We start from the raw sequence: 12,496 nt of genomic DNA, 5'->3' as shown, positions 1-12,496 counted from the left end.
CAGGGGGTCATGGGGAGGGGGGGGTTCCCGGCATAATGGGGTGCAGGGATGGGGGTTTGGGGTGGGGTAACCCAGGGGGTGATTGTTGGGGGGCGCCGGGATAATGGCGGGGGTGTAACCCGGGGGTGATGGGGACGGGGGGAGACCCTGAGATAACGGGGTGCAGGGCTGGGGTTTGGGGTGGGGCAACCTGGGGGTGATGGGGGGGTGCCCGGGATATTGGGGTGCAGGGCTGGGGTTTGGGGTGGGGCAACCTGGGGGTGATGGGGGGGTGCCCGGGATATTGGGGTGCAGGGCTGGGGTTTGGGGTGGGGCAACCTGGGGGTGATGGGGGGGGTGCCCGGGATATTGGGGTGCAGGGAGGGGGGAGTTTTGGGGTAACACAGGGGTGGGTTCCCTGGGTGATGGGGTGCAGGGAGGGGGGGCTGGGGTAACCCAGGGGGTGATTGTTGGGGGGTGTTGGGATAATGGGGGGGGTGTAACCCAGGGGTGATGGGGACAGGGGGAGACTCTGGGATAATGGGGTGCAGGGCTGGGGTTTGAGGTAACCCGGGGTACCCTCGGGATGGCGGGTGCTGGGGGGGGGGACACGGGGTGTGCCTGGAGGTGACAGGTTTGGGGGGCACGGGGTGTCCCAGCGGTGATGAGGTGCCGCTGGGGGGGTGATGGGAGCAAGGAATGTTGAGGGGGGGCTGTGGGGTGTCCCTGGGGGCGATGGACAATCGGGTGTGCTGGGGGTAGCAGGAGGTGCCCGTGGGGCTCTGGGGGTGCAGGTGGGTGGCCATGGGGGGGCCGGGTCCTGCCGGCACCCGGGGGGCTGCAGCTGCCCCCCCCGGCAGGGGCAGAGGGCCCCATCCCCGAGCCCCCCCCGCATCAAGCTGCGTTGTCCAACCCCCCGGCACCACCATTTGGGTTAAAAACCAGCTCCTGGGGGCCTGGAAACCAGGGGGGTGGGCGAGATGGAGATGTCCCCTCCTCGCTCGTCCCCACCCAAAGCGGGGGGACGGCCGCTCTGGGGGTGACCACGCAGGTCCCATCCCGGTGCCACTCGTGTCCCACGTCCTTCCCCAGCAGCTGGAAAAACGAACCCTTCAGGTCGCTGTTTCCCCCGACTGCCCGGGAGCAGAAGCGATAACGGGATTGTTTTGGCACCACTTGCCCATTTTCCCCAAGGACAAGAACAAAAACCAGCCACCGGAGCCCAAACAACCCGCGGTCACCGGAGCAGATTCCCCAGGACTTTGGGGACGACCCCGCCGGGTGTCCCCATCCCTCCCCCCTCGCTGTCCCCCCCAAGCCCCCAAAAATCCCCCGCCTGCTCCCGCCAGACCCCAAAGACGCTCCGGAGAATCTGAATTTTTCCATGTTTTATTTGTGTTTTGAGATTACAGAGTCTTTATTGCTGATCTAATACAATCACTCAGACATTAATATTTAAAACATCCTTTTGAAAATGTTATGTTTGCAGAGTTTTCGTTTCCTCACTGCAGGCTGATGACAGGTTTTGTCTGATTATTTCTAATGTTCAGAACATAATTAATTTCCTTATATGATTTTGCTGGTGTTACCTAAATCTCCTTTATTTTTTTTTTCCTAATTCTTTAAAAATGTGTTACATTAAAAATTAAAAAAAAAAAAAAGAAAAAAACCCAAACCAACCCATTACACGTTTAATTTAGAGATGATCAGAGAATATGATTCCAGATCGATTAGGAAAAAGCCAAGCGAGCAAAAAAGCTTACAGAGGAAGCAGAACGACATGGGAAAGAGCTTTAAAAATCCAGGTGGGGAAAAGCCAGTTGGGATTTTTATTATTTTCTCCTATCTACCTGGAAGATAAAATGGGCTCAAGACCGGGCAGGACGGGGTTGGCGGGCGAGGACGGCACCAGCGTTGGCTGCGCGAGCGACGGGCGCGGGATGGAGAGGGGTTTTCCTGGGGGGGCTGCGGTCGGGACGCCCGTTTTTCAAAAAAAAAAGCTGCTTTTTGCTCACCGTGGCCCCGTGGCCGCGTTTCGCCTTGACCGAGAGCGGGATTTCACTGCAGAGAACAGACTCCGGTTGATGCAGACTGAGGTTCTCCAGCGCAGGGAAAGACCCGAACGTGACGTTTCAAAGAGCTCGGGGGGCTCTTCCCAAAAATCTCAGGATCTGGATAAAATTTGCAAGGGAGTAGAGATGATTTAAAGTTTATGGTTAGTGATCGGTCCATGATGAAGTGTTCTCAAAGCCCTAAGGTCTCCTCAAGGTCTCCTCGAAGCCCTCAGGTCTCCTCAAAGTCTTCTCAAAGCCCTTGGGTCTCCTGAAAGCCTTCTCAAAGCCGTTAAGGTCCTCTCAAGGTCTCCTCAAAGTCTTCTCAAAGCCCTAAGGTCTCCCCAAGGTCTTCTCAAGGTCTTCTCAAGGTCTCCTCAAAGTCTTCTCAAAGCCCTCAGGTCTCCTGAAAACCTTCCCAAAGCCCGAAGGTCTTCTCAAGGTCTCCTTGAAGTCTTATCAAAGCCATAAGGTCTTCTCAAAGCCTTCTCAAGGTCTCCTCAAAGTCCTCTCAAAGCCCTCAGTTCTCTTGACAGCTTTCTCAAAGCGCTAAGGTCTCCTCAAGGCCTTCTTGAGGTCGCCTCAAGGTCTTCTCAAAGTCTTCTCAAGGTCTCCTCAAAATGTTCTCAAAGTGCTAAGGTCTTCTCAAAGTCTTCTCAAGGTCTTCTCAAGGTCTTACCTCCAGGCTTTGAGAAATTTCAAAGAGAAACTTGGAGTAAGCAAGCATACGAGAACGTTTGCTCTGAAGACAAACGGCGTGTGGTCAAGCTGACTTCAGACTTTGACATCAACAGCCATGAGAAGGACTTGGCTGCCGAGACCATAATTCCAAAGTTTTTCCTTTCTTGTGCGCTAACGAGCTGCCACAAAAGAGTTTTTTCATCATGGCCAAGAAGTCCGTGAGGACAAAACAAGAATCTGTAGCTGATGAGGGACTCGGGTACCAAAGCGGCACCCACAGGATGAAGGCTTTTGTGCTCATGGGGTCAGGCAGTTTTATTTCAGAAGGACCAGGCTTTCCACACAGACCATAAAAGCGACTCTGATGAGACACAGAGACTTGGAAAGTCACCTTGGTGAGCGCGCCGTGCCGTCCGCAGCGTTCAGGTGGGACATCCTGGGCTAAAACAAGAAACTATGGCAAATTTGTTCTCCGCCGGCTCTGACGCATCAAGATTTGAGTCGACTGAAGGGTTTTAGCGATGCTGAATCCTCTCCCGTGCACGACATTGGTGTGGGGATTGCCCTGGCGTATGTCTCATATACCCAAAGGGGATTCTGAGATTTTAATAATACAAATATTACTAGAAAATAAAACTCCAAAGATTTCTAATGAGGACTGCAATTTCAGCTGGAGAAAGACCTCGCGTGGACACGGGTCCTCCCAGCCGGGGTGGCTGACGAGCTCTGCTTGGGTTTGAAGAGCTCCTCGGCGCGCAAGCAGCGTTTCTTGGCGAGGTCGCGGGGCTGTCCCACCGCGGCCCCACCGGGAACAGGACTTTGGTTGAACCGTAGGAGGTTGGCACTCGGAACATGAGCAGCAGGAAAACACTGCGGAGCTGTGATGAAGGGCGCGGTGGTGGGTCCTACCCCACCATCACCACCACCTCTGCCTCCGAGCGGACATCTCTGCCCCCCCGGCTCCCACCGCGCGCTGACGCTAACGAGTGGACCCTTTGTTACAGCTCTCGGCAGCGCTAAGGCCAAGGTCACCGACTCGCTGGCTCCAAGTCCACCATCCCTCGGGCAGCTCGGCAGGACGACGAGAGGTTTCTCTAGCGAGATTTACCACCGAGGCGGCACCCGGCCGGTCGGCAGCACTTGGAGCAAACGAGGTTTTTTTTGCTGCGTTGTCAAATGGCACGAGAAATGCAAACCCGGGCGGCTCCCGCGGCTGCCAGGATCCTGCTCCGCAGGAAGGGATGCGATGGAAACCAAAAGCAACGCACGCCCTCCAAGCTGGGTCCCGCGGCTCCTGTCCTGTACGTCGGATCACCGGTGCTAAACGATTCCAGGTACATCTCAGTGATTCCATTCCAGCTTCTTCCCCGCCTTCCTCATCCTCCCAGCCCCGAAAAAAGAACAACCCGAAGAGAAAAACGAAACAAATGGAAAGAAATCCACCGTCTCCCAGTCCCGCGGCAGTACAAACACCAGTGGCAGAGGCCGCATGTACAGTATCCTAATTTAATAAATAAATAACCTAAACACACTGTCTACGATGTGAGCAAGCCCGGCTCTAACTTAGGAAGCTTGCGCTGTTTGATCCTGTACAGTAGTTGAGAAAAGACTTGGGTTCTTGTTCCTCACGATTCTCTAGGATACAGCGGCAGGAACTTAATATCTGGGGAAAGAAAGAGAAAACGAGGGTTTGGTGAGTGCTGGGGAAGGGACGCGAAGATCCCCCAGCGTCAACAGGGTTTATTTTGGGAGGGGTAGACGCCAAGAAAATAAATTATTTAGAAAGGGACTCGGTCCTCACCTTCTCCCCCAGAAATACCACATTATATTTAGCCGCCTGCCCTCGCCGCTCAAACGCTGCTTTTCGCTTTGAGTACGGGAAGGGGGAAATTCAACATTTCCCGGTTGATTCAGGGACTGAGCTGAGTTTGTGGCTCAGAAACTGGGGAGAACACACTGAAGCTGCAAGAGCAAACGCCTTGAACACCAAAGCCTGGCTTAAACTGGTTGAATTTATCGGGAAGGCTCCCATTAGGCTTGGGATTAAAAGGAGATTAATTTATATCGCAAACGAAGCTACATGTAAGGAGATGTGCTTGCTTTAACGAAGCAAGCCTGTTGAGCTGCACAGGATGAAGTCTAACTGCGTGTTATACCCAGAAAAAGAGGCTCCGTGCACCTGGAGATCTCCTTTCACCTGCTGCTCGACACACTTACACGTCAAAATAGGGAATTTTGGAAAATTTTACTCTTTGCCTTTTGTATCTGGAGGCTTAAATTCCTGCGGGACGCCGAGCCGAAGCTGTGCGAGCGCATCTGCACCCGTGGGACAAACCACGCTCCCCACAAGGTCAGGACTACAGCCCGACACTGAAACCAGACAAAGAAAATCGAACCGCAGAAAATTCCTCCATGTGGCAGCACCGTAATTTTGCACAGGGAAGGAAAAATAAAACAGCTCAGGATCTGGCAAAACCCACCAAACCCCAAAACTGGAGGGTTTTGGTGCAGTGTTGCTCTTGTGTAAGCGCTGAAGACCCGCACGCCAAGAAAACGCTTTTCATGCAAAAAAAGGATCTGGGCTTCAACCTCCCCAGGCTGTGTTTGTGCAGAGCCATTTCATTTTCACAGTAAAAAAACGCATCGCAGTGTTGGCCACAAACACAATCCTGGAAAGGGCAGCGATCCAGGGGCTCATATCGATAATTATGATGATTTTTGGGATGGGAATGATGGGAATGATCAGAAAGTGTGTGGTATCTTCTCAGGGGATTAAACCCCATCCCCTCTGTCTCCCCCACACGAGTGCCCCACGCTCGGGGCGGAAAAAAAGAGAGAGGTTGAGGAGCAGCACCTGTAGTAGTTTGGTTTGAAAGGTCCATTCTTATTCAGTCCCAGGTATTTTGCCTGTTCGTCCGTGAGTTCTGTCAGGTGGGCGTCGAAGGTCGGGAGGTGAAGGCTGGCCACGTACTCGTCTGAAACGATTACAAGCCTCGTTAGTATGGGGAAGGGAAAGGTAATGAGTCCCGTCCTGGTCCCCTCCACGTCCCTAAAGCCCAAGCTGGGAAAGGCATTGCTCTTCACGCCTTTGCTGCGAAACTGTGGGACTGTGTTTCACCCTGAATGGGGAAAACCCAAGTTCTCATCTATTTTGGGCTGCAGGGGAAAACCTTGCTCTGAAATACCCTTCGCTTGGGTCCGCTGCTCATTACGTTGTCCCTCGGGCAAGCGCGGATGTTCCACTGCTCCAGGATCATGGGACATTGCTGGTAGGTCACACCTAATGCCCAAGCTTGGGGACAAGCTGCACCTGGTCTCAAAAAATGCAATTAATGCCAAAAAAAAGTCCAGTTTTGCAGCAAAAGCGTGGTCGGTAAAGCTGTGTCCCCAGGAGAGGGTTGTGCTGGCAGAGCTGGGACGACGTGTCCTCGCAGCCCGATGTGAAAATCCCCAGCATCAGCGCGGAACGACTCCTGCGCTCGGCCAAGCGCATCAGCCTGTTTTCCCCGTGTGGGACGGAGAAACAACGCGTCCGATTGAGCCAAGAGCCCAGACCCGGCGGGAAGAACCTGCTGGAAAACCCTGAGCTTGGCAGAGACGCAAACGCGAGAGCCCAGGAAGCTGCGACGCCCTGCGCACCCTCAGCCCAGCCTGGCAAAACCTCCCATCTGCTCCATCTCAAAACCAAAGAAGAGAAGGCAATGAGTCCATCTTTACCCATTTTCTTAGGCAGCAAGTACACGTCTTGTTTGTAGCGGCCTTCGGGAGCGTTGTACAGCTCTATCAAAGCCAAAGCCTGGATGGAGAAGACACTTGGGTCAGTAACTGCTGCCTGTTACGGAGCGAGATGCTGCCCTGGGCTCAGCCCAAACGCGACTCACCTGTGTAGTGGCCGTAATGGACAAGACAAAGGTGGGGACGGTGGAGCAGCTCAGGTTCAGCAGGCGGCCCTGGGAAGAAAAAAGCGGTTGTTATCTCAACACGGCACAAAAACCAGTTTATTACCCTACAGCAGGTGCGAGAACCACTGGTGAGATGAGTCCCTGCTGGGATGACACAACATTTATCACATGTGCTTGAATCCCAAGATCCTGGTTGTTCCTATAGCTCAGTAAAACTATTTAGAAGTGAAAATATGATTAAATACCCCGCACTCTGGAGACGGGTAAAGCAAAACACAGGAGCTTTTCTGCCTTCCAGTAACTGATGGGCCAAAACAGAGTCACACCAAACCTCTCAACCAGAGAGACCGTTGAGCTGCTGAGGCCCAAGGAGGCGATTTCTGGACGTACTTCAGCTCCACCACTCATCCAGCCTCATTTTCTTCCTCCACAAGCAGAGAACAGGGGGTAAATTCCTGCTCTTTCGCCTAAAACTCACCTCAGCCAGAAGGACAATTCTCTTCCCGTCTGGCCAGATGACATGGTCCACCTGGGACCTCACCCTCTCCCAGGTCAGCTCGGGAGTGCGCAGGCTTGCCTGAAACACAGCCGTAAAAGAGTTAAGGCACTGGAAAAAGGTCAGAAAAACAGAAGCTACACAATAGGAACGAAAAGAGGAAACAACTCGCTGACATTGTCCTGGGTTTATAGTTTCCTTCGGGTCCGGTTGCAGCCTCAGACCAACAAAACTTTTATGAATCATAACCTGGAACTATTTTTATGATTACAATACATCAAAGCTCCAGCAACAACTATTGTTCGAGCTCTTCTGGCTGAAGAGGATTCACGGTCACCCACTCAACTCTGCATGGCTGCTGTCACTTCGGTCCAGCACAGAAAAAGGCTTTAAACTCGTGGATTTGGCCCAGAAATCCTCCTTAAGACTCTCCTGTTTTTGTACTCAGCTCTAAGCACAAATGAGCCGATTTCAGTGCTGGTTGGTAAAGCTCGGTGGGGTTGAGCGTGTTGTGTTGCACCAAGTTGGACACTTGGCTGGTTCTCAATGGTAAAATAACACAAAAGCAGAGGGATTGGGCTGGAGAGGGCGATTCACCGACTTGCTAGGGGAAGGAATGAGGCTGGTGGACACCAGACACTACTCTGGTCCAGCTCTGGGTCCTCAGCACAGGACACACATGGACCTGCTGGAGAGGGGCCAGAGGAGCCCCAGCAATGACCCGAGGCTGGAACAGCTCTGCTGGGAGGACAGGCTGGGAGAGTTGGGCTGTTCAGCTGGAGAACAGAAGCTCTGTGAAGACCTTAGTGTGGCCTTTCTGGACTTAAAAGGGACCCATAAGAAAGATGGGGACAGACTTTTGAGCAGAGCCTGTTACGACAGGACAAGGGGTGACGGTTTTAAACTAAAGGAGGGAGATTCAGGCCAGACATGAGGAAGGAATTGTTGGCCCTGAGGGTGGTGAGAGCCTGGCCCAGGTTGGCCAGAGCGGTGGTGGATGAACTATCCCTGGAGACATCCCAGGCCAGGCTGGACGGGGCTCTGAGCAACCTGAGCTGGTGCAGATGTCCCTGCTCATGGCAGGGGGGGCACTGGGGGAGCTGGGGAGGTCCTTCCAACCCAAACCATTCTATTCTATGACACCAGACACTACGCTGGAAGCTGGAGCGGTTTGTCCGGCTCCCTGGCATCCTTTGGGATCACAGGAATGACAATGACATGTCTGACAGTGTCTGCTGAGACACAGGGAGCGATGGATTATTTTGTCTCCTCCTGGGTGTTTGCTCAAGGAGGACGGATCAGACAGGGCTGCCAAAGGGTCCCGAAATCCCCATCACGTGCCAGCCCCGCTCCCGACACACGTCCTGCGCTCACCACGTCGATCTCGGTGTTGGAGTGCCCCATGTTGCAGACGATGCAGCTGTTCTTCATCCGATCCAGATGTTCCCTTGTCACCACATTCTTGTTACCTGCCAGACAGCAACACCCTTCATAAATACCCGTGTTTGCTTTCCCCATCTTTCTGCCTTTTCCTTTGGGAAAAGACGGGCCCGGTTACGGGGTGCACATCCCCAACGACCCGTCCTCCCGTTTCGGGGACCACGTTACCTGTGCAGGTGATGACAATATCAACTTGTCTGATGACTTCATTGAGTTTCACCAGCCGGAATCCATCCATGCTAAGAGGAGAAGGGGGAAAAAAGTCTGAGAAGCAGCAAAAACATGACAAAAATAGAAAAAAACCCCATCACGTGATTCTCAGATAGTCATTTTAACTTTTTTTTAACACCAGGCTGGAAAGTGGCAGCACGTGAAGGGCCATGTACCCCAAGCCATCAGGAGGGTTTCTGGAGTCAACCTGGAGGATTTGGGACTGTTAGGGGAGAAGTGAGAGGAGATTTTGGGGGTTTCACTCTTTCTGTCAACATCTCCACATCCGCAAATCTCGATTTTCAGCTGAGACGGATTTTTTTAAAGGCGCTACTCCTGCAAAGTGCACCCAGAAGATGTAGATACGCCCTCCTGCTGCAGAATCCTTTCTGATGTGGATTTAGATCATCTTAAAAAACAACCCAAATCACCCCAACCCTACAGATATCTACCATTAAATTTACAATCCATATTTAGGCACCTACACAACCTTTAGAGGTGCTGAGCTCTCAGCAAGTCTTCCCTGACCTCGCCGAGCAAGGTGTGTTCAGCACATCAGATAACGAGGGCAGGATTTTTTGGGATTTGTTGACAGCCCTCCCGAGAACTTATTTCGGTGACTCTTGCAAGCTGCAAAATCATAGTTACTAAAAAAAAAGATTTTTTTTTCTGCTGTATGTCCCATTTACTGCAATTTTTTTTCCTCCACTGCAAACTCCTTGTGCAGAGTCAGGGAAGGGGTTGCCGCAAACGACCAAATTCACAATTAAGGATGTGGGCTCTGGATGTGCCGCTTGTGAAGGTCGCCAAGCAAACCGAAAGTTGATCAGCTCTGCTAATTAAGCAGGGCTCATTAGTTTTCTCACCGCGATAGCTTGCTGTTAGGAAGAGGCTGTGGGTTTAACAAGGCTGCGGGTGTTTTTGGGACTCCGCTTTCCCAGCCACGTCCCATCACGCACCTTGGGATGCAGAAGCCGCATCTCTGCACCAAAACCACCTTTATTTGCAGGAAACGAGGTCGGATATAATTACGTGTCCGTGCAAGGGGAGAGCCGTGTGCGTTCAGCCCTGTGTCAGGCTACCGGCGTTAGCAAGGAGAGGTTCGTGAAGCAAAAGTGACACAAAAACCAAAATACTCTTTGGGTGAGGTGTGTACACAGCAGAGTAAACCCCGAGTTTGCTCTCCAAAGGTCACAGTTCACACCCAACACCCTTACAAGCCATATAATTAAAATCTTTCAAGCCATGATGATAAACTCTTCCAAGCCATGTTGTTTAACTCTTTTAAGCCATATCGTTGAAATCCTGGCCACTGTGGTTACGATTACGCAAGCCGGCACGTGGGATATAGATAAACTGGGTGATGCTTTAGTGCAGGAACCCTTTCCTGGCTGGAGGAGAGAGATGTGGGTCCCTCCGAGGGTACAAAGAAGCCACGAACCCCTCACCAGCCACCCTCTCAGGAGGGAATGCTGCTGAGTTGTGGTTCTCCTGGGAAAAAAAAAAAAAAATTAAAAAACCCCTAGAGAAGCAGCTGGGCTTGTTGCAAACTGCTTACCAGGCCTGGAGGGCACAGATCGGATCGATCTCTGTCACGTACACTATGGAGCCCATGGCCTTCAGAGCAGCGCAGCAGCCCTTTCCGACCTGGGGAGGGAGAAGAGAATCGTAGAATCACCGAATTTTGGTTGGAAAAGATGCTCAAATCGCGGAGTCCAACCATAACCCAGCCCTGGCACTGCCCCACGTCCTGAGAACCTCATGTCCGTCTGTCCAACCCTCCAGGGATGGTGACTCCAGCACTGCCCTGGGCAGCCTGTTCCAAGGCCTGACAACTCTGGTTGCACATTCTCAATTTTGGGGTGCGTGAAACTCCCAGATTTGGAGTAAACTAGGACCTGGTCAGGCCCAGCTTAGCTGAGAGAGGTACTGAAAAATATAGAAGTGTTTCTAATTTCAGTCCCAGGGAGTTCTTGTCCCCCCCGAAAGCACCACAATGAGAGATTACGCTTATCTCAGGGCAGGTTGAAGAGCCTCTTGTAACCTTTACTCTATTTAGGAAGCTTAATGGTTTAATATCCAAGGGTTAACGAGCTTTAACCTTTACACAGCACATACAGTGCAGCCCTCAGGAATGGTTCGATGACCAAGGTTTCCCAAAAAATGTGACTGCACATGAGAAAATTGTCCAATTTCAGCTCTTTGGAAAAAAAAAAAAGTGTCCCAGTACAGCACCCGCAGCACAGCCCATCGCAACTGGTGTTAACTGGTCCCGACAAGAAGCGCCGAAGGGTGAATATCCCCATCCTTGAGAGAGGGTGATTCCGTTTTGGGGTGAAATCACAGGGGTAAGCCAAAATTAATTTATATTTTTTGGCCACAATTCAGCATGCAACACTGTGGCTACGCAGAACATCTGCAGAGCTCAGCCCCTGAATATGTTACTATTATATTACAGAGAATATAATATGTAATATAAATACGATATATAAATATGCTAGATAAATTATATATAAATATAATCGATAACCATAATATTAATATATAATGGATTAATATCTGAATATTGAAAGATATTAAGAATATTTAACAGTCATGCATTTTAAGATTCAGGTTCGGTATTTGTTTCATACTAAAGAAATATACTGGAAACGAAGAAAATCTTCAGTTTTGGTAAAGCCGTCAGGTTTGAAGCCACGTGCAGATGCACAGAACAGCCAGGAGGACGGAGGAGCCCGTGGATAAAGCCGTGCAAAGGACGCGCTGATTCTACGTGCGGCACCCGCCTGTGAAATACGAAGCTCTTACCTCCCCGTAGCCACAAACCACCACCTGCTTTCCACCAAACATCATGTCTGTTGTTCTTTTAAGGCTAAAAAAAAGAAAAAGAAAAAAAAAAAAGAAAAAAAATTCTGGGTGCAGAAAAGACCCAAAGGGCACCTAAAAATGGCTTTTTCTTTCCGTAAGGGTGGGTGCTAGCAGTGAAACACAACAAAGGGGAAGGATTTGGGGGTTGGATCCTTTTTGTTGTGTTTTTTGGTGGGATCTCTTTGGTTTAGTACTCCAGAAATATTTAAAATGTTTTCCAAAAAGTTGTTTTTTGGTTTTGTTTTTTTTTTTAAGTCAAATTACCCCTCAGAAACAACTACAGAAGGAGGAGGAAAGTGGTAATTTACTGCCAGAACCCCAGTGCTTTCCACAAATACAGCTCTCATTTCCACTCGGTTTCCTTCTGGTTTCTCCCCGAGAGTGTCCTACATTCCAGGCTATTTTTAGCACACGACTAAATAGGTTAGCAGTGCAGGGAAGATGAAATTCCCTTACGTTTCCAACAGAATTTCAATCGAAATCACAGCGGATTTAATTGCATCTCCGTTCAGATTTCTCTTGGCCCAGTTTTAGATGCCTGGGCCAAACTTAAATCCCAGCTTACCTCCCCATAAGGCCCGTCATCCATCACAAGTGAAGACAAGAAGATAAAGAAGATTTTTGTAAAGATTTCAACGTTTCTGAGGCACCAACAGCAACTGCTACACATGGAACATGGAGCTGAAAGTTGCGTCCTCAGAAACCCAAAATTTGGGGGCAACTCTTGACCGGGCAGCCGACCCTGACAACAGAGGCTGCCTTGAACCCAACGACCACAGAGCAGGCGCAGCCGTAACAAAGAAGAAAGGGCTACTTAATTAGAAGAATTACTTCATCAAGATGTTTTCATGGAATCAAAGAATGGTTTG

General features: G+C 50.9%; 1 protein-coding gene across 1 annotated transcript in view; it reads right to left on the bottom strand.

The window, feature by feature from the left end:
• Positions 1–1,366: 1,366 nt before the first annotated feature.
• AHCYL2 (adenosylhomocysteinase like 2) overlaps positions 1,367–12,496 on the bottom strand; it is a 103,914-nt gene continuing 92,784 nt past the window's right edge. Inside the window, exons 9-17 of the mRNA XM_065635672.1 lie at positions 11,568–11,631; positions 10,318–10,406; positions 8,718–8,788; positions 8,484–8,578; positions 7,092–7,190; positions 6,593–6,661; positions 6,429–6,507; positions 5,566–5,686; positions 1,367–4,374 (exon numbers count right to left, since the gene is read on the bottom strand). Coding sequence (XP_065491744.1) covers positions 4,368–4,374; positions 5,566–5,686; positions 6,429–6,507; positions 6,593–6,661; positions 7,092–7,190; positions 8,484–8,578; positions 8,718–8,788; positions 10,318–10,406; positions 11,568–11,631 — 694 coding nt within the window. The 3' untranslated portion in view covers positions 1,367–4,367. The remainder of the gene's footprint in view (positions 4,375–5,565; positions 5,687–6,428; positions 6,508–6,592; positions 6,662–7,091; positions 7,191–8,483; positions 8,579–8,717; positions 8,789–10,317; positions 10,407–11,567; positions 11,632–12,496) is intronic.

Source organism: Caloenas nicobarica, chromosome 1 (genome assembly GCF_036013445.1).
Source record: "Caloenas nicobarica isolate bCalNic1 chromosome 1, bCalNic1.hap1, whole genome shotgun sequence".
NCBI classification, from domain to species: Eukaryota; Metazoa; Chordata; class Aves; order Columbiformes; family Columbidae; genus Caloenas; species Caloenas nicobarica.
Note: the sequence above shows the minus strand (reverse complement) of the source record. Positions and strands in the feature narration are given on the sequence as shown.